Below are 27317 nucleotides of genomic sequence, written 5' to 3'. Positions count from 1 at the left end.
TCCAGCAGTTACAAGGCCCTCCACCCTTCTGCTGTACTCATCACAGGATTGTAGTAAATAGTGAAATGGCAACTATTGGACTATTCCTTGAAATGTCACTAAATTTTAGTGATCCCCCCCCCCCCTTCTTTACTCCATTTTGGGATTGAGGAATGACATGGGCATAACTGGTTGGTCCAGGATGGACTGTGTGGATAGTCTGCTTTATTTTTGTTCCTTAAAATTGAAACTGTTATATCTGGGAGAATAACTCAACTAGTAGAGAGATCGTCAGATTTAAATACCTTTGCATCCAACAAAGTACAAAAATGATGTTCTTGTTTTTTCTCATAAATAATTTTTTTTAAAAAAATCACACTTTAGTCAAAGGGTTGATATTTATTTATTTTGCCAGTAGGGTTATTGGTGCCTGTACAATAAATCATTTTGCCCTTCCTTTCTTTTCTTATTAAATAGAACAGAGAGAAACTAAGAGGGAAGGGGACAAAGAGGGTGAGAGGAAAAAAGACACTTGCAGGCCTGCTTTGACCACTCATGAGTTTCTCCAATGCTGGTAAGGAGTGGAGGCTCAAACACAGGTCTTTGTGCATAGTAACATGTACATTTAACTGGGTGTGCCACTGCTTGGCTGTTAATATTTTATTATTTCTTTATCACTTACTTTTAAAATGCTTATTAGGAGAGCCAGATTGAAAGGTAAATTCGCTTTTATGGAAATACCTACTGTTAAGTTATCTTTCAACTATTAAGAAAACTGCAAGAGATACCTTCTTATTCAATTAATTTGTCTACATTACCACACATTCTACTTGATCAGTTATTAATTCACTGACTTAGTGTAGATGTCATAGTATGCTCTGTTAAGAGAATATTGTTCTGTATTTCAGCTGGTTTGTATTGGAACACTCAATAGAGAGTAAATTACTCAGACAGGAGCCAGTTACTTTCTGCTAAAAGAACTGAACCCCGATGACTCTTCCCAAATAGAAGCACTTTATTTTCCATCCAGGTCCACATTTTAGGAAAGGATTTTTAGTCATTAAGAGGTATTGCAATAGCTTACTTCCCATTGACTCCAATTTAATTTACAGTAGTTTCAACAAATACTAATTACAGCTCATACCTCTGAAGATAGCAGTCTTTTTACTGTTATTATTAATTAATTAATTTTGACCAGAGCAGTCAGTGATCAGCTCTGGTTTATGGTGGTGAAGGGAACTGAACTTCAGGCATGAGAGACTCTTTGCATAACCATTATCCTATCTACCCCTGCCCTATTTATTTATTTATTTATTTATTTTAAAATTATTTATTTATTATTGGTTAGAGACAGGGGAGATACAGAGGGAGGGGAAGGGGAGAGACAGACACCTGTAGCCCTGCTTTACCACTCATGAAGCTTTCCCCCTGTAGGTGGGGAACGGGCTTCAACCTGGGCCCTTGCACACTGTAATATGTGCACTCAACCAGGTGTGCCACTACCTGGCCCCTGAGATAGCAGTCTTTAAACTGGATGGAGTCCATTTAGGATCTTCTTAATTCAATGAACTGAATATATGCAAACTGCTTAGCACAGAGCTTGCTACAAAGGAAATAAATTTAAGTATAGAGCAATCTACCAAGATAACATAGCAGCCATAAACCTGTATTCTTCATCTACATAACACAAAAGTGACAAAATTCAGATAGATAATACAACAAATATACAGTCATCTTGAAGACATTAAAATATGTCATTCAGAGGGTTCAGAAGATGATTCATCAATAGAATTCATTCCTTGTATACATGAGACCCTGTGCTGAATCCTGGCATTGTATGAAAAATGATGAGCAGAGGCAAGGAGATACCTCACTCTGTAGAGCACAAACTTTTTTTAAACATTTATTTATTTATTTATTGGATATATAGAGAGAGAGAAATTGAGAGGGGAAAGGAAGACAGAGAGAAGACAGAGAAAAACACCTGCAGCCCTGCTTCACCACTCATGAAGCTTTCCCCCTGAAGGTGGGGGCCAGGGACTTGAACCTGAGTCCTTGTAACATGTGTACTAAACCAGGTGTACCACTGCCTGGCCCTGATTACACACTTTAACCTTCATGAGTACCTGTATTTGAATATCTAATCACCACATGGGAGCATCACGTAAAGGGGAAACTTCACTAGCAGTCAAGTAGTGCTATGATCTCTCTCTATGTGGGTGTGTGTCTTTCTCCATATATATTCCTAATGTGGTGGGTAGAGGGAAGAGATGACAGAGCAGTGCTCTTGTCAGTTTGTGTCCTTCTCTCTTGAAACAAAAAATTAAAATGTGGGAGTCGGGTGGTAGCGCAGTGGGTCAAGCCCACATGGTGCAAAGTGCAGACTGGTGTAAGGACCCCAGTTTGAGCCCCCAGCTCTCCATCAGTAGGGGGGTTGCTTCACAAGCAGTGAAGCAGGTCTGCAGGTGTCTTTCTCTCCTCCTCTCTGTCTTCCCCTCCCTTCTCCATTTCTCTCTGTCCTATCCAACAACAACAACATCAATAACTACAACAATAAAACAACAAGGGTAGCAAAAGGAATAAATAAATAAATATTAAAAAAGCAAACAAAAAATCAAAATATTTAGAATGTTATTTAGAATAGTAATAGCAAACAGAAGGATTTAGTAACCATTAACGAGTATCAAGTAGTAATATTAAGAGATAACCTTGCATCCAACAAAAAATGTATAACTTTTTCAAGTATAGAAAATAATTATAAAAATAAATCATGTGTTAAGCAGAAGTATATAAAAGCCCAGAGCATCAGTAGTACAGAATATGTAGCATAACAGTTATATAATAGACTCTCAGGCCTGAGGCTTAGAGAGCCTTGGTTCAATCCCTTGCATTACCATAAGTAGAGCTGAGCAGTACTCTGGGTAAAACTAAACTGGGGAGTTGGGCGGTAGCACAGCAGGTTAAGCACACGTCGCAAAGCGCAAGGACCAACATAAGGATCCCGGTTCGAGCCCCAGGCTTCCCACCTGTGTGGGAGTCGCTTCACAAGCGATGTAGTAGGTCTGCAGGTGTCTATCTTTCTCTCCCCCCTCTGTCTTCCCCTCCTCTCTCCATTTCTCTCTGTCCTGCCCAACAATAACAATAACTACAATAAAACAAGGGCAACAAAAGAGAATCAATAAATATTTTTTAAAAATTAACTAAAGAAATAATAAATAAATGTTCCAGAGCAGTGTAACTATACTCCACTGAAAAGACTGATGTGTTGGTGGTCCGGGAGGTGGTGCAGTGGATAAGGCTTTGGGCTCTCAAGCATGAGGTCCCAAGTTCAATCTCCGGCAGCACATGTACCAGAGTGATGTCTGGTTCTTTCTCTCTCCTATCATTTCTCATGAATAAATAAATAAAATCTTTTTTAAAGTGTAAAAAAAGAAAAGACTGATGTGGTTTTCTTTTTTTCAGTATCATCTTTTATTTGTTTGTTTTTGTGCAGTGCCAAGTAATGAACCCAGGACTTCTTGCATGGGTAATACCACTCAGTGGCCTTTCTGGCCCACTATTTTCTTTTTTCTTTCTTTTTTTTAAATTTTCTTTACTATTTTGAGAGGATAGAGAAGGGAAGACAGACAAGGAAAGAAAGAGACACAGTCCATGGAGCTCCCCCACATGGAGCTGTTCATAGTGTTTCTGTGTGATGCCATGATAACACGCAGGGTTTCATGCATGAGAAGGCATGTGCTCTACTGGATGACTTTTCTCCCAACCAAAGCCAGTATAATCTTGATCTGCAGTCAAAAGTTTTTATAAAGAATCAGATAATAAGGGGGCTGGATGATAGCACACCTGGTTAAATGCATACATTATCGTGTACGAGGACCTGGGTTCAAGCCTCCATTCAAACTTCATGAACAGTGAGTTAGGTCTACAAGTGTGTCTATCTTTCTCTCTCCCTTTCTTCCTCCCTTCCCCTTCTCAGTTGTTCTCTGTCCTGTCAAATAAAATAAACAAATAGATAGAAAAAAAGAAGACGAAATGGCTACTGGGAGTGGTGACTCACAGTGACCATACTGAGCCCCAGCAATAACCCTGGAGGCTGCAACCCAGATCCTTGCACTAGTCCTTGCACTTAGTACTATATGTAATTAACTGGGCACACCACCGGGCCCCCTCATCTTCATCTTCATTTTCTTTTCATTTCTTTATTAGGGGATTAATGATTTACAGTCAACAGTGAAATAAAATAGTTTGTACATGTATAAGATTTCCACATAACAATTCAACTCCGACTGGGCCTTCCTCTGCCATCCTGTTCCAGAACCTGAACCTTCCCCCTCACCCCAGAGTCTTTTTTTTTTTTCCTCTTCCTTATTGGGGGATTAATGTTTTACAGTCATCAGTAAATACAATAGTTTGTACATGTATAACATTTCTCATTTTTTCACCAAACAATACAACTTCCATTGGGTCCTCTGTAATCCTGTTCTAGGACCTGAAACACCCCCCCCACCCCCCCTCCGCCCACCTACCCCAGAGTCTTACTTTGGTGCAATACACCAACTCCAGTCCAAGTTCTGCTTAGTGTTTTCCCTTCTGATCTTGTTTTGCAACTTCTGCCAGTGAGTGAAATCATCCTATATTCACCATTTTGCTTCTGACTTAACCTCACTTAATGTGATTCCTTCAGCTGATCATCAGCTCTGGCTTGTGGTGGTGGTGGTAGGGGATTGAACCTGAGATTTTGGAGCCTCAGGAATAAGAGTCTCTTTGCATAATCATTATGCTGTCTACCCCACCCCTTATCTGCATATTGTTAAATGATGAAAGGCTATAGATATTTTACTGAGAAATTTTTTTGTTATATTTTATTTATTTTGGATACAGACTGACTGAAAGGGGAGGGGAGAGAGAGAGAAAGAAAGAGAAAGAGACTGCTTCACCCCTGCAGGTGGGGACCCCAGGTTGTACATGGCATTGTGTGTGTTCAACTGAGTGTGCCACCACCCTGCCCCTTACTGGGAATTCTTACTACTAGTATGATGGGCTTTCAAATAACTTCATCTCTAGACTAGGGGCTTTTGACTTATAGATTGAAATTGTAGCTACTTTCATTTGATTTTGAGTAACAGCAGGTCCATACCAGCAGTACAACTAAACAGACATATATATCCTGAATCAGTCTTATCCCCAAAATGTCAGAGCCAAATATCTGTCAAAGGTGACTGTAACACTTACCCTAACTTGCATGCAAGAATCATGTGAGAGATAAAAATAACTCACTCTCTCATTGCTTGTGGCAGCATCTGAGAGAGAACTAGGAGATTAAAGTTGGGTTCTAACTAGGGAAGACTGTAGAAAAGTTAAGTGATTATTGTGAATTTTTTCCTGGATGTCCTTTGCCTGTTAGATAATCTATATCAGCACTATGAATTTAAAGAGCTGGAATTCTTTTTTTTTTTTTAACTATTTTAATTTTTATTTATTTATGTTCCCTTTTGTTGCCCTTGTTTTTTTATTGTTGTTGTTGCTATTGATGTTGTTGCTATTGATGTTGTTGTTGTTAGATGGGGCAGAGAGAAATAGAGGGAGGAAGGAAAGACAGAGGGGTAGAGAAAGACAGACACCTGCAGACCTGCTTCACTGGCTGTGAAGCCACTCCCCTGAGGTGGGGAGCTGGCGCGAACCGGGATCCTTAAAGCCGGTCCTTACACTTCACGCCATGTGCCCTTAACCCACTGCACTATCACCCGACTCCCAGAGCCAGAATTATTTGTTTTCCTTTTTTTAATATTTATTTTCCCTTTTGTTGCCCTTGTTGTCTTTTTATTATTATTATTATTATTATTGGGGAATTAATGTTTTACATTCAACAGTAAGTACAATAGTTTGTACATGTATAACACTCCCCAGTTTCCCATATAACAGTACAACCCCCACTAGGTCCTCTGAATCCTTCTTGGACCTGTATTTTCCCCACCTACCCCACCCACCCACCCTATCCAATAAAAATGAAAAAAAGAAATTAATACCTCAAAAAAAAAACTTCAGTGTGCATGAGAGCAGCATGACACTTCATGTAGAGGGAACTCTACAGATGGTGGAATGTTGCAGTGGTGTCTGTCTCTGAAATTAAACATAGTTGACCTAAGAGTGGTGGAATGGATATGCTCAAGGCTTCAGTACTGCTAAAAAGAAAAAAAAAAATCTTTGGCATCATTGCTTAGTCTTTTTTTATCTTAAGCTGTTTGACCAGCTTTGCAGTGGGAAGAGAAAACATAAGAGGAGAAGAAAATTTCCCTCTCTGGAGCATTCCATGCACACAGGAAACACTGGTGTGACCTCCACAGACCTGGACTCTGCCCTAGAAGTGGCCTCTTCACGTGTGTGTGTGTGTGTGTGTGTGTGTGTGTGTGTGTGTGTGTTTTCCTTCATTATTATTTGTTTGTTTGTTTTGTTTCCCTTAACCAGAATATTATTTAATTTTGGTTATTTGTGTAGGAGCTTGAATCTGAGACCTCTGACATGTTTATGCAGCTGCCCAGCCCTTTGTTTCTATTTTACAAATAGTTCCAAAAAAAAATTCAGAATGAGAATAGCAATATAAATAGTAACAGTGTTTTAATTTTTTCTTTTTTCTTTTCTTTTTTATGTTTCAGGCTGGAGTAAAAGGAACATTGGGAAGATTAGTTGGGATTTTTGAGGTAAGTGTATTAATTTTTTTGTGCAATTGATATATTTGTTTATTTAAGCTGCTATAACAAAATAACCTAAACTGGGTGTCTTAAGGCAATGGAAATTGATTTCTCACAGTTTCGGAAGCTAGATAGTTCAAGATAAGGTACCAGCAGAGTTTATGTTAAGTATAGACCACTTGTTATCTTTTGCCCCCAGTAATTTTTTTTAAGTGACCATGATTTGCAGAACTTTAAACATTTTACAAGTATAATTTCTCACCTCTTCAAAATGTATTAACAGGGGCCAGGTGGTGGTGCACCTGGTTGAGTGCACACATCACAGTGCACAAGAACCTAGGTTCAAACCCCTGGTATCCACCCACAGGGGGAAGCTTCACAAGTGGCAAAGTAGTACTGTACATTTCTGTTTCTCACTCTCTCTATTTATTTATTATTATTAGCTAGAGACAGAATGTTATTTACTTATTTATTATAGAAACAGAGAGGAATTGCGAGGGGAATGGAAAGTAGTAAGGGAGAAACAAGAGAGACACTTTCAACCCTGTTTCACCACTGGTGAAGCTTTCCCCCTGCAGGTGTGAGGACCAGAGGCTTGAACCTACAACCTTGAGCACTGCAATGTGTGTAATTCACCAGGTGCACCACTGCCTGGCCCCTGTGTATTTCCTTCTTATGAGAGAAAAAGCATTCAGTATTTTCCTTTTATATAAATTCCAATAGTATTTCTTGTAGAGCTGGGCTAGTGGGTTATTCCTTCATTTGTTTATCTGAAAAACTCATTAACAGTCCTTCAGACCTGATTGATAACTGGAGAAATAAACAAAAACCCAATAACTTCTCTGGATAGAGTATTCTTGGGTAGAAGTCTTTTCTTTTAGTTATTAAAAAATTTATTATCTTCATTTATTTATTGGATAGAGACAGCCAGAAATTGAGAGGAGCAGGGGAGTTAGAAAGGGAGAGAGGCAGACACCTGCAGACCTACTTCACCACTCACAAAGCTTTCCCCCTACAGGTGGGGACCACCGGGTATTTGAACCCGGGTCCTTCTGCACTGTAACATGTACACTAAACCAGGTGCGCCACTACCCATCCCCAGTAGAAGTCTTTTCCTTGAATATGTCTTACCTGTCCTTCCAAGCCTTTAGAGCTTCTCTTAAGAAGAAATCATATCCAACAACAATGACAACAATAATAACTACAACAATAAAACAACAAGGGCAACAAAAGGGAATAAATAAATAAAAATTAAAAAAAAGAAGAAGAAATCAATTGATGGGGCTAGGGTGGTAGCACAATGGTTATGCAAAAAGACTTTCATGCTTGAAGCACCAAAGGTCCCAGGTTCAATCCCCAGTGCCACCATAAGTCAGAACTGAGCTGTTCTCTGGTTGAAAAAATCATCTGAGGGGAGAATACAGGTCCATGAAGGATGATAAATGACATAGTGGGGGTTGTATTGTTAAATGGGAAACTGGGGAATGTTACGCATGTACAAACTATTGTATTTACTGTTGAATGTAAAACATTAATTCCCCAATAAAGAAATAAATTAAAAAAAAAAAAAGAAAAAATCATCTGGTAGTCTTAAGGGATTTTTCTTATAAGTGACTCTACTGTTTGCCAGATGCCTTTAATATTCTGTTTTTAGATTTGGGGAGATAACACAACAGTTATACAAGACTTTTTCCCATGTAAATTATTCTAAATGGAATTATAATTTCCAAAAGGAAATACTTAGTTTATAGTCCAACCATCAGGAACAGTTTACTATAATTTAACATCATTATTAGAAACGGTGACTTGATATAATTGAAGATGTAATGAGAGCAGAACAGTTTCACTTTCATTAAATGTGATATGTTAGTAAGTATACTTTAGTTTTCATTTCCTTCAGAGATATTTTTGTTACCTGTATCTACTTTGAACTTCTCATTATTAATGCTTTCAGTTAAATTTTAGTTTTTATTAAGTGAAATAAGTCAGAAACAAAAGGATGAATATGAGATGATCTCACTTATAGGCAGAAGTTGAAAAACTAGATCAGAAAAGAAACTATTGGGAGTCGGGCAGTAGTGCAGTGGGTTAAGTGCAAAGCGCAAGGAACCAGCGTAAGGATCCCAGTTCCAGCCCGGCTCCCCACCTGCAGGGGGGTCGCTTCACAGGCAGTGAAGCAGGCCTACAGGCATCTTACTCTCCCCTCTCTGTCTTCCCTTCCTCTGTCCATTTCTGTCTGTCCTATCCAACAGTGACGACATCAAGAACAACAACAAGAACTACAACAATAAAACAACAAGAGCAACAAAAGGGAATAAATAAATATTTAAAAAAAATAATAATAAAACAGAAAATAAACCATTAAGCAGAACCTGGACTGGAGTTGGTGTATTACACCAAAGTAAAAGACTCTGGGGGGGGGGGTAGGCTTCAGGTCCTGGAATATGATGGCAGAGCAGGACCTAGTGGGGGTCGAATTGTTATGTGGAAAATGTGGAAAACTGGGAAATGTTACGCATGTACAAACTACTGTATTAATAAAGAATTAAAAAAAATTTTTTTTAAGTTTGTAGGGGGGGCCTGGTGATGACACACCTGGCAGAGTGCATGCACACATAAAACATTACCAAACCCAAACATCTGGGTTCAAGCCTAAGCTCCCCAGTTAAGGGAAGGAACTTCATGGGTGGTGGAGCAGTGCTGCAGGTATCTACCTTTTTGTCTTCATCTTCTGTCAAAAGAAGAATGAAAGAAAAGAAAAGTGACTACGAGGAGTGGTGGAGTCATCATGCAGGCACTAAGGCCCAGTGGTGAACCAGGTGTTCAAAAGTGGGGCTGGGGAGACAGTATAATTATTATGCAAATGCTTTTTATGCTGAAGGCTCTGAGGTCCCAGGTTCAATCCCCTAGCACCACCATAATTGAGCTGGGCAGTGCTCTGGTCTTTCTCTCTGCATTTCTCTCTTAAAATATATATTTTTTAATTTATAAAAAGGAAACATTGACAAAACCATAGGATAAGAGGGGTACAACTCCACACAATTCCCACCACCAGATCTCCGTATCCCATCCTCTCCCCTGATAGCTTTCCTACTCTTTATCCCTCTGGGAGTGTGGACCCAAGGTCGTTATGGGGTGCAGAAAGTTGATGGTCTGGCTTCTGTAATTGCTTCCCCACTGAACATGGGCATTGACAGGTCGATCCATACTCCCAGCATGCCTCTCTCTTTCCCTGGTAGGGTGGGGCTCCAGGACACATTGGTGGGGTCGTCTCTCTAGGGAAGTCTGGTCGGCATCATGTTAGCATCTGGAACTTGTTGTTGAAAAGAGTTAACATACAAAGCCAAACAAATTATTGACCAGTCATGGACCTAAAGGTTGGAATAGTGCAGATGAAGAGTTGGGGGGTCCTCCATTTTGTAGGTAGCTGGTAGGCATATTTTAGTTATATTCCAAAGGGCCTGCGGCAATACTAGTTTTTTTTTTTTTTTTTAAATATAGACCAGGTCCCGTGAGATAGAGCATATGTTCACATGTATGCACAAATTAGGGCAAAATATATACCTGAAAGCAAAAGTACACAATAGTCTGTAGTGAGTCAGTATAAAGTTCATAATGAAATAGTGTCCACTTAGACCTAGGTACCCTCCTCACCTACTTCCTATTACAGTTCTCTCACTCACTCTAAAGCTAACCTTAGCAAAGCAAGGACTGCAAAAGCTGAGTAAGGGCAAGAGACTTTAATGATGGCATACTTTAATGATGACTCTTTAGTCATTATCAGGCCACCCCATCAGCTGGGTTCCTGTTCGGGGTGTCCTGAGATTCCCAAACAGACACGATGAGCGTAGACCTCAAATAAATCCCTCTCTCCATTGTTTCCGGTCATCTCTATCAGGAACAATAAAATAGACCCCTTTGTGGGGCCCCCCATAGGACCTTGCCCTCAACTTGGATCAATAACGGTAGAGAATGTTCCATCCTCTGAAGGGAGGATGGACAACATACTCTATGCTACACCTGAGGAAGATGGGTCCTGATATTGCGGTAGCTCAGAATGTTCCTACTTATGACCACAGAATGTGACCTCAGATCTACAGGGATGCAGAGGTCACACAGGCTCCTAAGCTAATATGGGCCCCAGACCAAATCAAATAGATGGGGTTTATAGTCAACAATATTTATACCCCTTTCCCATAGTAGGGAGCTACTCTCTTCCCTGATCCAGCTTTCTGTTCCTTTTCCAGCCATGACATCACCTCTCCAGAAAATAACTTGGATATCAGATTTCAGGCTGGGGGGGATATATATTTTAAGAAATGTTTAGCAAAAGCGATCCAGGAGGTGGCACAGTGGATAAGATGTTGAACTTTGGAGAATGAAGTCCCACGTTCAGTCCCTGGCAGCACATGTACCAGGATGATGCTCCGTTTTTTTCTCTTCTCTCTCAATAATAAATAAAATGTACAAATTAATTATTTTTAGAAAGCAAAAGACTGTGATCTGAGAGATGCACAGTGGATAAAACATTGGGCTCAAGCATGAGGTCCTGTGTTCAGTCCCTGGCAGTACATTTACCAGAGTGATGTCTGGTTCTTTTCTCTCTCTCTCTCTGCCTCTCTCTCTCTCCTCCTATCTTCATTAATAAATAAATGAAATAAAGGGTTGGGTGGTAGCGCAGCGGGTTAAGCACACTTGGCGCAAAGCGCAAGGACTGACGTAAGGAACCCAGTTTGAGCCCCCCCGCTCCCCACCTGTAGGGGAGTTGCTTCACAAGCTGTCTTTCTCTCCCTCTTTCTGTCTTCCCCTCCTCTCTCCATTTCTGTCTGTCCTATCCAACAACGATGGCATCAATAACTACAACAATAAAACAAGGGCAACAAGAGGGAAAATAAATAAATATTAAAAATAAATAAATAAATGAAATCTTAGAAGGAAAAAAAAAAAAGAAACTTTAGTGCCCGAGGCTGAGGTCCCAGGTTCACTTTCCAGTACCATCTCCAATGCCACCTTTACAAATCAAAGCTGAACAATGCTATAACTAAAAAAAAAGAAAAAGAAAGAATAATCCTGTCTTTACCTTTGACCATTGTTGTTCTAATCTTTTTTTACCAGAGCACTGCTCAGCTCTGGCTTATGTCGGTGTGGGGGATTGAACCTGGGACTTGAGAGCCTCAGGCATGAAAGTCTCTTTGCATAACCATTATGCTATACTTCCACCCTGTTGTTCTAATTATTATATGTCTCAGTGAGCATAGGTTTGGATTTAATTTTTTTATTATTAATTTTATTTTTGAGAGAGATGTAGAGAGACACACACAGAGAGAAACACCTGAGCACTGCTCAGCTCTGGCTTCTGGTGGTGTGGGAGATTGAACCTGGGATTTAGGAGACTCAGGCATGAGAGTCTGTTTGCATAACCATTATGCTCTCTCCCCTGCCCAGATTTAATTTTTTAAGCTCTTACAGCTTTGTGAGTATGAGGACCTATTTGGGGAATTCCCAGGGTTTTTCATTTTGTTACTTGTTTCTTTCTCTCTTTTTTTTCTCTCATTTTTTTTTCTTTTCTTTTCTTTTCTTTTTTAATTTATTTATTTAAGAAAGGAGACATTAACAAAACCGTTGGATAGAAGGGGTACAACTCCACACAATTCCCACCACCCAGTCTCCATATCCCATCCCCTCCCCTGATAGCTTTCCCATTCTCTGTCCCTCTGGGAGTATGGACCCAGGATCATTGTGGGTTGCAGAAGGTGCTTCTGTAATTGCTTCCCCGCTGAACATGGGCATTGACTGGTCGGTCCATACTCCCAGCCTGCCTCTCTCTTTCCCTAGTAGGGTGGGGCTCTGGGGAAGCGGAGCTCCAGGACACATTGGTGGGGTCGTCAGTCCAGGGAAGTCTGGTCAGCATCATGCTGGCATCCAGAACCTGGTGGCTGAAAAGAGAGTTAACATACAAAGCCGAACAAATTGTTGAACATCTTTTTTTTTTTTTTTTTTTCTTTTTACCAGCCATCTCTGGATTATGGTGGTATGAAGGATTAAACCTGGGACTTTGAAGCTCCAGGCATGAAAGTCTTTGCATAAATCACTATCCTGTCTCCTCAGCCCTTTCTCTCCCTGTCTGTCTCTGTCTCTGTCTCTCTCTCTCTCGTGGGTGAAGCTTTATACCTGCAAGATTCCATCACTCCCAGCAGACTTTTTCTTCCTTTTTAAATTTAAGATAGAATGACCTTTGAGATAGATAGGTCACATGGATAGTGTACCTGCTTCATCATGTGCTTGAACCAGGTTCAGGTTCACCTGTCTGACCACACTAGAGGAAGCTTCCTTGCTGTTTTTTTGTCCTTCTGTCTGTCTCTCTTCCTGAAAAAAGTTAGCTCTGAGTGGTGAAACCATGGCAACAACAAAAAAACAAGTAAGTTTAAGACAGAAAGAGATAGAGAGGGAGAGGCAGAGGAGAGACACCGTAGTTCTTATCATTTATGGTGTTCCCACAGGGCACTGGTAGCTTAAACCCAGGTCTGCATATGGTAAGGTATATATGCTCTACTGAGTAAGCTATCTCCAGGTCCCTAACATTTCTTTAAATAATCTCACTTTCTCTCTTCTCCATATGGCATGCTTGTGACACAAATGTTTATTGTTACTGCTCTATAACTTTATTTTTTGTATTATCTTTATTGAGTAGAGACAGCTAGAAACGGGCGGGGGGAGACAGAGAGATACCTGCAGACCTGCTTCACCACTTGCAAAGCTTCCCCCCTGCAGGTTAAGAACAGTGGCCTGAACCCAGGTCCTTGCGCACTGTAACATCTGCACCAACCATGTATGCTACCACCCAGCCCCACTCTATAATTTTCTTATTTGCTTTTTGTTTTATTATTTTTTTCATGTTTCTCTTTGTTAGTTGGCTTAGCAGGAGAGGGTTGCTTTCTCTACATTATCTTCTGGGTCACCCCATTGACCTTTGCTTTCTTTCTTTCTATTTTTGTTCCTCTCTACTGTGTGTGTGTGTGTGTGTTGCTTTCTTTCTTTCTATTTTTGTTCCTCTCTACTGTGTGTATGTGTGTGTGTGTGTGTGTGTGTGTTGCTTTCTTTCTTTCTATTTTTGTTCCTCTCTACTGTGTGTATGTGTGTGTGTGTGTGTGTGTGTGTGTGTGTATTTTAAATTTCAGCATCTGTACTCTTTATTGCTCTGATTTTTATTATTACTTATTTCATACTTTCATAAATCCTCTGACTTCATTAAAGTTTTCTTTTGTAGAACTTGATTTTGATGAGCATCCTTATAACTGTAACTTTGAAGTCCTTTTTAGGAACTTTATGTAGCTCTGTCTAATTTGAGGCTTTCTTCATGCTGCTGTCTTGAGGTTCATTATGTTTGATTACCCAGTGAGAACCTGGCTCAGGGGCCTATGTTTGAATAAGCTTGGAAGTGACCAGGGATTTTCAGTCACTAATACTTGGCTGGTTCTAAAGCACTGTAGTTCCACAGAATCAGAAATTTGAGATTGCAGGTGTATCATAGACTGGGGAGAGGAGGGATGGAGAAGAGATTATGTTAGGCTATGAGCAGGAAATAGAACTCTTTTTCCTGGGTCCACGTAAGGTCTATTGCTATAGAAACTGAGTTCCAAAATGGCTGATTTCAAGCTTAAACTTCGCACAAGGTTTATAGCTTTCAGCCTACCCCCTGCTTAACTGATTAAAGTTCTATATTATATGGATTTCTTCTTAGCTGTGGTTTATTGTCATGTAAATAGGGCTGGTATGGTGGGAAGTGAAGCCATGAAGTCTAGGAAGCTAGTACCACAGAGCATGGAGCAGAGCCAAGTGGCAGGAGGAGTGGGGCCCACCCCAGGCTGAGCAGTGAGAGCAGGGCCAAGCCACAGGAGTGGGGAGGGATAACTAAAAACTGCTCTGTTCTTACGGTGTCTGAGTTTCTGAATCTTCACTGCCTAGATGATGAATTTTTCCTTCCTTATCAGAGATCCAAGCCTGTTTCTCTCTGGGTTTTTTCATATATGTTATAATGTTGAGACTTTGTTATTATGGACATGAAAAGAGACAGATAGAGCCAAGATGGTAAAATATATGCAAGGATTTGGGTTCAAAGGGTTCAAACCTCCAGCACCATATGGGAGCACCATGCACTATCGGGAGGTTTCACAAGTGGTGACATCTCTTCATCTCTTCTCTTTATCTCAAAAAAAATTTAATGGGTCTATTATGAGCAGTAAACTTGTACAGTTGCAAAGCCCCAGTGCCAAGAAAAACAAAGGAATCTTTATTTCTAAGCTTTCTTCTGGAGATATACATATCAGTGTGCTTCATAGCTCTCAAAAGAAAAACTTCTGACACTTTCTCTTTGCTCTTCAGAACCAAGAGAGGAAACATAGAACATATGTCTATGTGCTCATTGTTACAGAAGTACTGGAAGACTGGGAAGATTCAGTTAATATTGGTAAGTCATCCCAAGATGGTCTCCAAAGAGCTCCTATTAGCCAGTCTTGCCATGCCACAGGTCATTGCCTAGAACCAGAAAGATCCTGACAAAGATAAAAAAATAACAGAAGGGGGAGTCGGGCGGTAGCGCAGTGGGTTAAGCGCACGTGGCGCAAAGCACAAGAACAGGCGAAAGGATCCAGTTCGAGCCCCCGGCTCCCCACCTGCAGGGGAGTCGCTTCACAGGCGGTGAAGCAGTTCTGCAGGTGTCTATCTTTCTCTCCCCCTCTCTGTCTTCCCCTCCTCTTTCCATTTCTCTTTGTCCTATCCAACCAACAACGATGACATCAAGAACAACAATAATAACTACAACAATAAAACAACAAGGGCAACAAAAGAGAAAATAAATATTAAAAAAAAAACTTAAAAAAAATAACAGAAGGAACAATTAGAGGGATGGTTAATGTTTGTAGAGCACTGGACTCATATACCTGAGGTTCCTAGTTTAGTCCCCAGACTGCATGTACCACAGTGTGATCTGGCTTCTCTCTCTCTTCTATGAAATTCTCTCATATAAGACAATAAAATATATTTTTTAAATAATGAATAGTAATAATAAAAGAGGACTGGGGAGAAAGTGACATCTATGGCACAACAGATTCTTTTTTTTTTTTTTTTTGCTTTGCTGTTTTCAGATTCTTTTTTTTTTAAGTTTTTTTTTTTATACTAAGTATTTTATTGTGTCTGCCACCAGTCTATATAAAATAATTACCCTTGTGAAATAGAAATCCATGAAAATTCAGAGAGGTAGATGTTAAGAACTGACAGAAGTTTACATAGTATGGCACTTGTTATAGGGATAAGCTATAGAGGCTTCCACTTTAGCTCCTTTTGAATATTGACTGGGTCATGAAAAGTAGGATCAGAAAACCTTCCAAAGATGTGTTTTACTACAAAAAGGAACAGACTTTCTGAGGTCTGAAGGGATTCGTACTTGAAGACACTCCAGTCAGCAAGGGGTCATGCTGAGCATTCTGCAGACAGAACTGTTTTAAGTCTGCAGCTGCTTGGGAAACCTTCACGCGGTTCAGCCCGGCTTCCAGCCGGAGCTGCTGAACCACCTTCCTCATAGCCGCGACACTGGAGGAGCCAGACATGGCGCAGGCGAGAACCGAACCGGTTCGTCGGTCCGCGGGTCGCTAGGTCGCGCGCGGGTCGGCGAAACTAGACGGCAGGACGGGGTCTTAAGTTTTTTTTTTTTTTTTTTTTTATTTATTCCCTTTTGTTGCCCTTGTTGTTTTATTGTTGTAGTTATTGTTGTTGTCGTTGTTGGATAGGACAGAGAGAAATGGAGAGGGGAGGGGAAGACAGAGAGGAGGAGAGAAAGACACCTGCAGACCTGCTTCACCGCCTGTGAAGCGACTCCCCTGCTGGTGGGGAGCCGGGGTTCAAACCGAGATCTTTATGCCGGTCCTTGTGCTTTGCGCCACCTGCACTTAACCCGCTGTCAGATTCTTTTTTTTTTAAATTATTTATTTATTCCCTTTTGTTGCCCTTGTTGTTTTATTGTTGTAGTTATTATTGATGTCATCGTTGTTGGATAGGAAGGACAGAGAGAAATGGAGAGAGGAGGGGAAGACAGAGGGGGAGAGAAAGACAGACACCTGCAGACCTGCTTCACCACCTGTGAAGCGACTCCCCTGCAGGTGGGGAGCCAGGGGCTCGAACCAGGATCCTACGCTGGTCCTTGTGCTTTGCGCCACGTGCTCTTAACCCACTGCGCTACCCCCCAACTCCCTGTTCTTAGATTTCTTAACTATTTTCTACATTAGATATTTATGTAGTATTTGAAGTACATAGTGTGTTTATATATGTAATATATATATATTTAATTACTTATTGGATAAAGATATAGTGAAATTAAGAGGAAATGGTGAGATTGAGATGGAGAGAGGGAAAGAGATACCTGTACTCACCATTTGTGAAGCTTTTCCTCTGCAGGTATGGACCAATGGTTTGAACCTGGTCCTTTCACACTATAAATGTCTGGTCTACTAAATGTGCCACTGTCTGGCCCCCTGCATATGTATTTTAACATGTAAACTTTAAAAGTTAACCACCGGGGGCCAGGTGGTGGTGCACCTGGTTAAGCACACACATTATAGTGCACAAGGTCCTGGGTTCAAGCCCCTGGTCCCCACCTACAGGGGGAAAGCTTCACGAGTTGTGAAGCAGGGCTGCAGGTGTCTCTCTCTCTCTCCCCCTCTCTCTCCCTCCCCTCTCAATTTCTTTGTATCAAATAAATAAAAATAACTAATAAGAAAAAAGTTCACTGCCATTGCTTTCATATTTTCATCTACAGTTTTTCAAAAGTTAGGTCAGAAACATTTTGTCTCTGTGTCTTTACAGGAAGGAAGAGAGAATGGTTTAAAATAGAAGATGCCATAAAAGTGCTGCAGTATCACAAACCCGTGCAGGCGTCATATTTTGAAACATTGAGGCAAGGCTACTCAGCCAACAACGGCACACCAGTTGTGACTACCACATACTCGGTTTCTGCGCAGAGCTCAATGTCAGGCATCAGATGACTGAAGACGTCCTGTAAGAAAAATGGAAATTGGAAACTAGACTGAAGTGCAGATCTTCCCTCTCACCCTTGCACTTTTCACCTCTCCTTACAGGCCTCCTCTTTCAATTAAGGCATGATGGGCAACAGAGAAAGGGTATCTTGATGATGTAGCTGTTTAGTATTAAGTGATGGGGCTTTTTCTTCTTTTTATTCGGGGGGTGGGGGTTGGGTGTGTAATTTGTAGGTACTTTTCTGCATGATCTGTTCCCCCCTTTTCACACCCCTATACTTCTCTAGAGAGAGGTAAATAGCCTTCCTTCCCTCTGCTTTGAATTCTGAAATGTTCCTGTTTTTCTCATCCCAGCCCTGGCCAGACATTTACCTTTGATTTTTTTTAATTACTATTATTTTTTAAATTAAAAAATTACCAAGATGACATACTCTTTCAAGAATTTGTCCTGTAATATGCTATCCAGTTCAGTATATTGGTGACTTTCACTGCAGGATACATTTATCTACACATTATATACTGGACTTACAGTATGTAAATAAATGACTTTTAGAAGAGAAATTTAACTTTAATTTTTCAAGATATTTTTCTTTCATTTGAGGTGTTTCTGAAGTGGAGAGCCTTGTAATTTACTTTTTGGTTTTTTTCATGTTAGTGGCTAGGCAATTTTCTCTGTCCTCTCTCTTTTCCCCAACCATTGATTATAGTTGTGTAGGATACAGGAACAATGTAGCTACCTTTATAGTGCTCTCGGGACTTATGGCCTTCTCTTCTTGAAGCTGTGTTTCCATGCCAAGAAAGAAACAGGTTGAACTCTGTTTTCTTTTTTATCACCAAGACAGGAGCAAATGTTCTCAACCTAGGTCCAGAGAAGCAATGATAGAAGTTAAATTACTCCCTACATGCTGACAATAGGGATTTGAACTGGATTCTTAGGTTTCTTATCTTGAAGAAAAAAACAAACAAACAAACAAAACTGGATACTATTTTTATCCTGTTGGTTTGGAATTTTTTTCCACTGCGCTCTTTATCGCTGACAGCAGCCTCTCTCCTTATGCATACATGCCTTACACCCACTGTGCTGAGCTGAATATTGCCCTGTGTTCAGAAGCATCCAGGTATACTTGGCAAGTGCAGTTGTACAGTCCTGTCCTCATCTTGGGTAACCATGTTAAGTTCCTGAAAAGTTTCAGGAGGAAAATTCAGGTGTTACAGCACTTGTAATTGCAGCATGGAACATGCTCAGAAATATTAAATTTGTCCCCCACTACTATGTGAAAGATTCATTTTCTGAGAAGTGGTATGGGAAGAATGCTTAATCATTTACTAGAACAGCTACATAATGCATTGGCTTACTGCAAAATGTCTTTCTTGTTGGCTTTTGATAGAAGTCTCATGCTGACTTCATTTGCCAGTTGTGTTTTAGTTGGGAATTAAGCAGAAACGGGTCTTGAGATGGAGGGTGGGGACTACGAGAGGGGACACTGATGGATCAGATCCCTGGCTTGGGACAGGAGTTTGTTGCTATCCTTTTAGTGGCATCTCCTTTGTCAAAACATAGCCAAGATGTGAAAAATAAACCACAGTTCTCTTTATTTAAAATTTCTAATAAATACTCAAACTTTGAAAAGTTTTTGCTCTTCACTCCCACTAATAGAAGTATATGTAACGGCTAGGCCTGTGTCATATGGTATCCAGCTTTTTGAGGGACATCAGTTGATAAACTTTAAATTGTGTTACCCATACTTGGTTTGTATCCTTTTCCAGTCTTGAAACACAGATCCCAAAAAAGCAGTGCTAATAGTTTCTGTATGATACTGCCCTATGTTTGGGAAGGAAATTAGATAGAAACAGCACCATATGGAATTTCAGTCTCAAGGCCAACTTGGTATTCAGATGTCCTCAAAAATGAACATACTGCTGCTTGTTGCCTAATTTAGAACACTCTAAGGTTCTGTCAAAATAAACTAGGGAAAACTAAAATAAATCTAAATACTAATAATAAATAAATCTAAATAGTGGAGTCCCAGAAACACATTCTTCCAAATAAATTCTGCCTTTGTGATATGGGATGAAGTGCTTTGCAGGAGAACAGCTGGTACTCCTGGGTAAAGGAATTGAAGTGTTAATATGCAGTACATCTTTTAATGATCTAAAGATTTTTTTTTGGACTCGTGTAACAATAACTATCCTGGAAAAGTCCAGTTTGAATTGTTATTGGTACCTTTGAGTCAGAAAATTGAACTGTGCCAATGTGTATTATTCAGTGACATCAGTGAATCCTGTTAGTGGAGTTAACTAGAGAGATTGTGCTGATGCACTGTAACTGACTAAAGGAGGCTTCATCCAACACCAAAATTATTGAAACGGATTCTGATGAGCGAAGTGGTGTTTTTCCCTTCTAGAACCATGAAAGGCATGGCTATGTTTCTGATTTTTAGTCTTGGTCCTTGTGTGTTAGGTAACCTTTATTCCCCAAAGCAAGAAGTAAAAGAAAACATGGAAATTATAGTGCTTACAGAATGTTTCATTAATGCTTACTTGCCCGTAACAACTGCCAGTTCAGTACTCTCCCATTTAAATTCAGTAGAGGCAGATTCCTGTGTTTGGGGCAGTAAGAAGTCTCTTATTCACAGCGAATTTGTTCATTCTAGATTGTAGTTATTACTAGAGTGTCCATCAGATTCTACCATATTTTGTATAGAAAAATATACTAGTGGCTTTTTTTTTTTTCTTTAGCTTGTAAATTGCAGCCATTCAGAAAATGCCAATTAGGTCATAGACCAGGAGGGGGTGGGGGGTAGAGAGAGAGAGTGTGTGTGTGTATCAGAGAGAAAGAGAGTGTCAGAGAGAAAGAGAGAGACAAGAGAGGGCTACCAGAAGTCAACCATGTTATATTTTATTGTAGCCTTCCAGAACAGTGCATCCTATCCAGCAAGAGTCTTGATTTTGCTCATAGCAAACATAAAAGGATAGAAAGATAAATAGATTGACTGTTTTGTTTTTATAAGTGTCTACTGTGTACAGAGTGGGCTCCCTCACTGCTGAGACCATCTGGAGGGATCAAAGTGTGGAAGTATCACCCTCTCTGTGACCATGGAAGGCCTAGAAGGTGGCATCACTGCAGGATTTCCGTGCTCTGCACTGTGTTGGGGAGTGCTGTGGAACAGTGAGGCACAGTAGGCCTTCCTCTTCTTAGTCTCTAGGGAGCAATGTGGGTCACTGCCCTCTGGGAGTATTTTCCAGCAGTTTTATAAATGTGTTGCTACATAGTCAAGTTCTTTCATGACATAGAAATATTGGGGTTGTTAAAAGTCACAGTGCATTTTTGCATTAAAAACATAGAAAAATATGTCATGACTTTTCCAACAATCTGACACTTAATGGTTTTGATGTTAAGTGTCAGCCAATGTAAAGTTTCTTTAATTTGCTTAGAAGAAACAAGTCGTGTTTTGTCATCTTTCTAGAAGTTCATATAGGACAGTTTCTCTTCCTTCCCTTTTTCCTTCACATTAAGCTCATTAGAGGAACTTTCTAAATCTTTTTCTTGAAGAGTAATTGGTCAATTGGGCCTGGGTATACATTTCACGCCTTATACTTTACATAGTTGTCATTTCCATTTAGTGCTGCATTAATGTCTTATTGCTCTTCCCATCAGATCCTTTTTATAAAGCATGTAGCCTGATCTACATTCACTGTATCACTAATAATAATAATAGTTGCGATATGATTTTTGCCACAACTTTGTGACTTTTAATAGTTCTAAAGTATTCTTCAAACCCATTCTAGTTGAAAGTAGATTTAGAAATAGGAGAAATACCTAGAGAAATCTCCAGTTAGTTTGCTTTAAGAAAAGTCAGTTACCTGTTAATATAATTGACAATATGGCTTCAGCTTGGTCCATCTACATTAAGAAAAAAAGAGTCTACTTCTTTACAATAAAATGGAGACCTAACAGAACAGTCAACCCAAGCATCTCTAGAGAGAGATTGTTTAATGGTGATCAAGTAACACAATGACTCTTCTAATTCTTATTCTTGAAAATGCTGAAAGAAGTCAGACATGTCCAGTAGAGGTGGCAGCCCTATCTTCTTGGCCCTGCTGGAATTTTGCTAAGGCTATGGGAGGTTTCTGGGCTGTTGATGTTAGTGTCCCCTGACTTGCCCATTGAGACAGCCACCTCACTTTAAGTAGATGGAGAAGTATCCTTGGTTTAGCCTCTGTGCTCTAGAGTGATTCCTGCAGGAGAGATTGCATCATATAGGGGCCAGGTGATGGTCCACCTGGTTGAGGGCACGTTACAGTGCACAAGGACCCAGGTTCAAACCCCCAGACCCCCACCTGCAGGGAGAAAGCTTTGTAAGTAGTGAAGCAGGGCTGCAGGTCTCTTTCTATATATCTCTATCTCCCTCTTCCCTCTTGATTTCTGGCTGTCTCTATCCAGTAAATAAATAAAGATAATTAAAAGAGAGAGAGATTGTACCATACAAGAGAATTAATTGTGTTTTTCTGTTTCTCCTTAGATATCACCTAAAACAGTGAGACACTGAGATTTTCAGAAGAGTTGTAAATTGCAGAGCATTTACTCTGTCTCTAAAAGATATTGTTCTCTGTGCCCTGGGTTGGTTTGAGGTCACCACAGGTCCTGGGAATCCAGAGATTTTTTTTAGACTCCTTTGGAGACCAGCAGCCTCCCACTAGCTAGCTTCACATCTTGACCACACTTTTGCTCTGGCTGATAAGCTTTTAAGAATATGAGAAGCCTAATTGGGACAACTTAAAAAATGATACTTCTCACCTTCAGATTAGCCACAGTCTGTCCTCTCAATCCTCTGAAAAGAATCCTGTTTGTTGTTCATTTGGACACACCCCTTGAGCAATCATATGATTTTGTACATCTACAATCTAAAGCTTTCTGAGTTAACAAAGGGAAAAAAAAAAGCAAGCCTCTTTCCTAAGTTTTGTTTATGGTATTGACTTGATGAATTTGAGCTTGTGTTAGAACATGAGACTGTTTCTCCAGCAACCAGTTGTTTAATAAATAACTCTGGCTTTCCTTTAGTTTACATTCCCAGCTCTTAAATCGGGGGCACTAGAACAAAAAACAGACAAATAACAGAAGCTTTAATATCCTGGAGTAGTCTTTAAGTGATGCAGAAGCAGCAGCAATGTCATTTTCCAGGTTTATCACCATCTTGATCTTCCAGCCATCCTTCCACCTTCACTGCTGCCACGCCTGATGTGACATTTCTCTTAATCATTGAGTCATTCTAGTTCCAGAACAATTGCTTTGCATCTGTGGCTGTTGTGCCTTTAGAAAGCATCTTAACACTACAGTAAAATTGCTCTTCTGGGATTGAGTCCCAGTCAGGCATTTAGATAAAAATTGCAAGTCTTTGAAACTTGTATATGTTTGTGGGATGGGCGTGGGAGGTTAGAAGCAAGATGCCAGAATTTCATTGCTTGACCTTGAGGCTGTGCTCCATTTACTATAGTATGGGGTGAGATGAGTCCCCTCCAGGGAATCATTTTTGCCAGTGAGATTGCATGTAAATCCCTTTGGGAGATGGTCCTTTCTGAATGCTTTTGTACTGGATAGAAAATGTTAGCCTAAAACAATAGATCCATATAGCCTCTTTCACCTCTCTGTTGTCCACTGGGAGGTGGGGGAGGGAGGGGAAAGACTTTTCGGGGTTAGATTTTGATCTTTCTTTAATCTATGTTTATTTTGGACAACATTTGTCACTAGTAAATGGGCCAAAGAAGACGTCTAGTTTTGACTACTGGAGCCAGGCAGCATAACATTGGTGAGTTATAGCGGGGGGAGGTAGAGGCTGGTTATAGGGAGACCCAGGAACCAGAGCAAATGGGTCTGCTCCACATAAAAGGGACAGGCCTATAGTTAGATTGTGGAGAGCTTCCAAAGTGCTGAAGTGAATGAAGGGCTTCCAGGGTCTTTGCGCAGCTTGTGTTTCTCCTGAGAAACAAGTATTCTAAAGGGCACACAGACACACACCTGCCCTGTCCCCTCTTCCTATGTGACTGTAAGCACTTTGCCCAGAATTCAGTATCACTTTCCCTCCAGAATCTAATTTGCTTTGGCTGTTTTTGTTTGGCATTTAGGAACCCCATCCTTTCACTGCCACCCATGGATGGATGTGGACATGTTGCCCTGGATACAGATGCAGGAGTAGTGAATTAGACCCAGAAGTATAATGTTGGATTTAGTAGTTAGAAAAAGTTGTCCACTCTAAAGGAAATACAGTATGTAGTACAGGTTTGTAAACGTCAGGTCTGTTATTGTTACATGGTCTGAACATTCTCAAACTACCTTATAATTGAATGATAAGGTTGATGGTTGGCTAGAACATGTAAAATTTCAGGTAGTAAGTATTGATACATTTGTCTTAAAATAAGCTTATGAAGTCATGAGTATTTGAGGCTGTTGAGAGCTTATGTAAAAAAATAAATCAAGTGTTCTAAGATCTGGAGATAGTCTTTAAGGAACACAGAAACAGCAGAAAATTGTCATTTTCCAGATTTATCACCATCTTGATGTTCTACCCTCACTGTATCCAGGCCAGGTGTGAAGTTTTTCTTATGAGGAAACAGAAACCCATGAGTAACATGCCTTTGTACAGTTCTAAAGAGTTCTGTGACCTTTTCTCACATCCTATCCAATGACTATGGTAAGAGTGGGCTTTGAAGAGGCAGTGCGGCCTTAGCTCTGTTTCTCAGCTTTAGGGGGTGGTCTCTAGATAGCACAGACTTCCTTCACTGTGATCATCTTCAATCTAACCATCTACCATTAATCAGAAAGGTGAAAGACCCCAGGGACCATTCTGGTTTTAAAACAAATGAACTAGATCCCCTGTCACAGGTATCCACCCAGATGCAGTATCCTTTTGGTCAGGTTAAACAAGCATTTCCAGGGAACCCCTTTAATTGAGACAAAGTAGCATAGTTGTATTAGTTTAACCTTTTCTAAAAGACAGTAGTCATTGTCCCTTCTCCCAAGTCTTCATACGTTTTGCTGAGAATTAAATGCCCACATGTCATAATCTCTCCAGAACTGAGATAGCCAGCAATCCATTTACCCAGGAACCAGCCGCCTGGGCATTGTACAGGCTTGAAATAGACTCTTCTGGGGGTTGGTCAGTAGCACAGCGGGTTAAGTACACATGGTACGAGGTGCAAGGACCAGTGTAAGGATCCTGGTTTGAGCCCCAGGCTCCCCACCTGCAGGGAAGTCACTTCACAAGCAGTGAAGCAGATCTGCAGGTGTCTATCTTTCTCTTCCCCTCTTTGTCTCCCCCTCCTTTCTTGATTTCTCTTTGTCCTATCCAACAACAGCAGCAGTGGCAACAATAACAACAACAAGGGCAACAAAATGGGGAAAATGGCCTCCAGGAGCAGTGGATTCTTAGTGCTGACACCAGCCCCAGCGATAACCCTGGAGGCAAAAAAAAAAAAAATGTGCCTCTTCTGACCCCAGCACTCTCCTACTGTTTCCTTACATCAGGATTGCCCAGGGAAGCAAATATTTTAGTCTTCCCATCATTCTATAGACTAAGAGTGTATGTATATCACCTCTTTAAGAAGTTTGCTTCATATTTGCAGAAAACATTCAAAGGGTAGATTATGGAACCTCTATGGGCTGAGCACTCACATCCTTGGAAAAGTTGAGCTCCCTGGGACAAGGGAACTCAACAGAACTGGGGAATATGAGGAATGATGCTTGTGTGGAAGGAAGGACTGATTGACTGTGGTCCTTGGCACATGTAACTGGGTTGTGAGCAGGGTTTGCAGTAATAGTACTCTTAACCCATTCCAGATGCACTCTAGGACTTAGGATCTTGGAACTATTGGGTGCATAGTGATTTTATTTATTAGTCATCCCTCTCCTCCCCCGTGTTTCCAAAATATTCTTGCCTGGTAGTTAATGGGAAATTGGGTTTTCCCTCTCCCTGCTTAGTGTCACCTGCCCAGGCCTGACTTCTTTCCCTGTGTCTTCATCGCACTCCTAAAGGGAGACAGGCACACTGATCCCATTGGGAACTGAGGAGTGTGAAATTTGGTGTAAAGAAGGTGAGAGGAAAGTGAGTTTCCTCTTTCTTTTTCTCAAGGAGAGTGTGGTTAGGCTTCCTTCATACCCCTTTGTCAGTCAAGTTGTGGTGGAAGGGAACTGGGTCTAGTCCTGGATGTGGGTCTCAGACAGATGCACAGCAGGTGTTACGTTAACCCACTCTTCCTCTGTAATAGCAGACCAGGCATAAATAACTGTTCCGCTTCTTTACTAAGGTGTCCTTTTACATGGTGCCAGCCACAGAGGACAGAAGAACCCCTCCCTTGATATATAGAGCTTTGGTCCTGCCCCTAAAATTCTACCCCTCCCATATCCTACTCCCTTTTGTAAAATCAAATTCTTAAACTTGTGAGTGTGCTATTCCTTTCTGTGTTAATCAATTTCCTTCCTTTTGAGCTGTGTGGGAGGGAAAGGCTTTGGAATTATAGGTTGTAATCTTGTGCCAACCAATAAAAACCAGTATTTCACACACCCCCTTGCTTAGTGTCTGGTCTCTTCTTTTTAAAGGTTTTCCTTGGGTCTTTAAAATATATATACATATATACATACACACATATATATATATACATGTATATATATATATATTAAAGAGAGAGAGGAAGAGAGGACCAGATTATCATTCTGGCGCATGCAGTGATGGGGATCAGACTCGGGACTTCATGCTTGTAAGTGCTTCCTGCACTCTTGGAGCCACTTTCTTGAATCCTTTATATCGTTTTTCTTCCCCCGCCACACACACACTATCTGCTGGATTTGTGGAAGTTTCTCTCAAAGGTCAAAAGTGACCCCATTGGGAGTTCGGCGGTAGCGCAGGGGGTTAAGCGCACGTGGTGCAAAGGGCAAGGACCGGTGTGAGGGTCCTGGTTCAAGCTCCCGGCTGACCACCTGTACGGGAGTCGCTTCACAGGCAGTGAAGCAGGTCTGCAGGTGTCTGTCTTTCTCTCCCCCTCCTCTCTCCATTTCTTTCTGTCCTATCCAACAACAACGACATCAATAACAACAATGATAACTACAACAATAAAACAAGGGCAAAAGGGAATAAATAAATTTTTAAAAAATGACCCCATGGAGGCTTTGTTATTCAGGAGATTCAGGTGAGGAATAAAGTGGAAAAGCCTGTAGCAGGCAGTGAATATCAGCATTTTGTTCCTTTTGCCAGTATTGCTGCAAGGTGCCAAGGAAAACCATGCTGGTGTCTAGTGCTCAGGAGAGGGCCTGGCCCCCTACACAGGGAGATACAGGGTCAGTAGTGGACCAGGGGTGGAGAGTTGTACACATGGATGAGCTAGTGTATCACAGGTATGGACACCCATCAACTGCGGTAGGGTGGCCTCAGACTTGTGGCATTGCCACTGGACATGTTTTTTCTTTGTTTTTTAATGATTTAATTATGATTGACAAGTTCTTTGGATAAGAGGGGTACAATCCCCACCACCAAAGTCATGCATTTCGTCGCCTCTAGGGAGTATGGACCTAGGATCACTATGGGGTACAGAAGGTGGAAGATCTGGCTTCTGTAATTGCTTCTCCACTAAA

The 27317-nt window shown here is 40.8% G+C and overlaps 3 protein-coding genes across 3 annotated transcripts in view; 2 read left to right on the top strand and 1 right to left on the bottom strand.

Moving 5' to 3' along the window:
• The window catches only part of NUDT3 (nudix hydrolase 3), an 80522-nt gene extending 54269 nt beyond the window's left edge, over nt 1–26253 (top strand). Inside the window, exons 3-5 of the mRNA XM_060189642.1 lie at nt 6633–6677; nt 15051–15135; nt 17526–26253. Of these exons, the coding sequence (XP_060045625.1) occupies nt 6633–6677; nt 15051–15135; nt 17526–17704 (309 nt within the window). The 3' untranslated portion in view covers nt 17705–26253. The remainder of the gene's footprint in view (nt 1–6632; nt 6678–15050; nt 15136–17525) is intronic.
• Nucleotides 1–27317, top strand: part of SMIM29 (small integral membrane protein 29) — a 67464-nt gene that overhangs the window by 16980 nt on the left and 23167 nt on the right. The window contains exon 2 of the mRNA XM_060189644.1: nt 6633–6677. The gene's annotated coding sequence lies outside the window, so the exon portion shown is untranslated. The remainder of the gene's footprint in view (nt 1–6632; nt 6678–27317) is intronic.
• On the bottom strand, nt 15829–16370 carry LOC132538076 (guanine nucleotide-binding protein G(I)/G(S)/G(O) subunit gamma-5). The gene has a single exon (XM_060189646.1). The coding sequence runs from the start codon at nt 16271–16273 to the stop codon at nt 16067–16069; it is 207 nt and encodes a 68-aa protein (XP_060045629.1). The 5' UTR covers nt 16274–16370; the 3' UTR covers nt 15829–16066.

The sequence above is a fragment of the Erinaceus europaeus genome, chromosome 4 (genome assembly GCF_950295315.1).
Source record: "Erinaceus europaeus chromosome 4, mEriEur2.1, whole genome shotgun sequence".
NCBI lineage: Eukaryota > Metazoa > Chordata > Mammalia > Eulipotyphla > Erinaceidae > Erinaceus > Erinaceus europaeus.
The sequence above is the reverse complement of the archived record's forward strand: the minus strand, read 5'-3'. Positions and strand labels throughout refer to the sequence as shown.

Excerpts from the sequence above, each read along its gene's own strand:
- LOC132538076 (XM_060189646.1), bottom strand. The coding sequence starts at position 16,273 with ATGTCTGGCTCCTCCAGTGTCGCGGCTATGAGGAAGGTGGTTCAGCAG.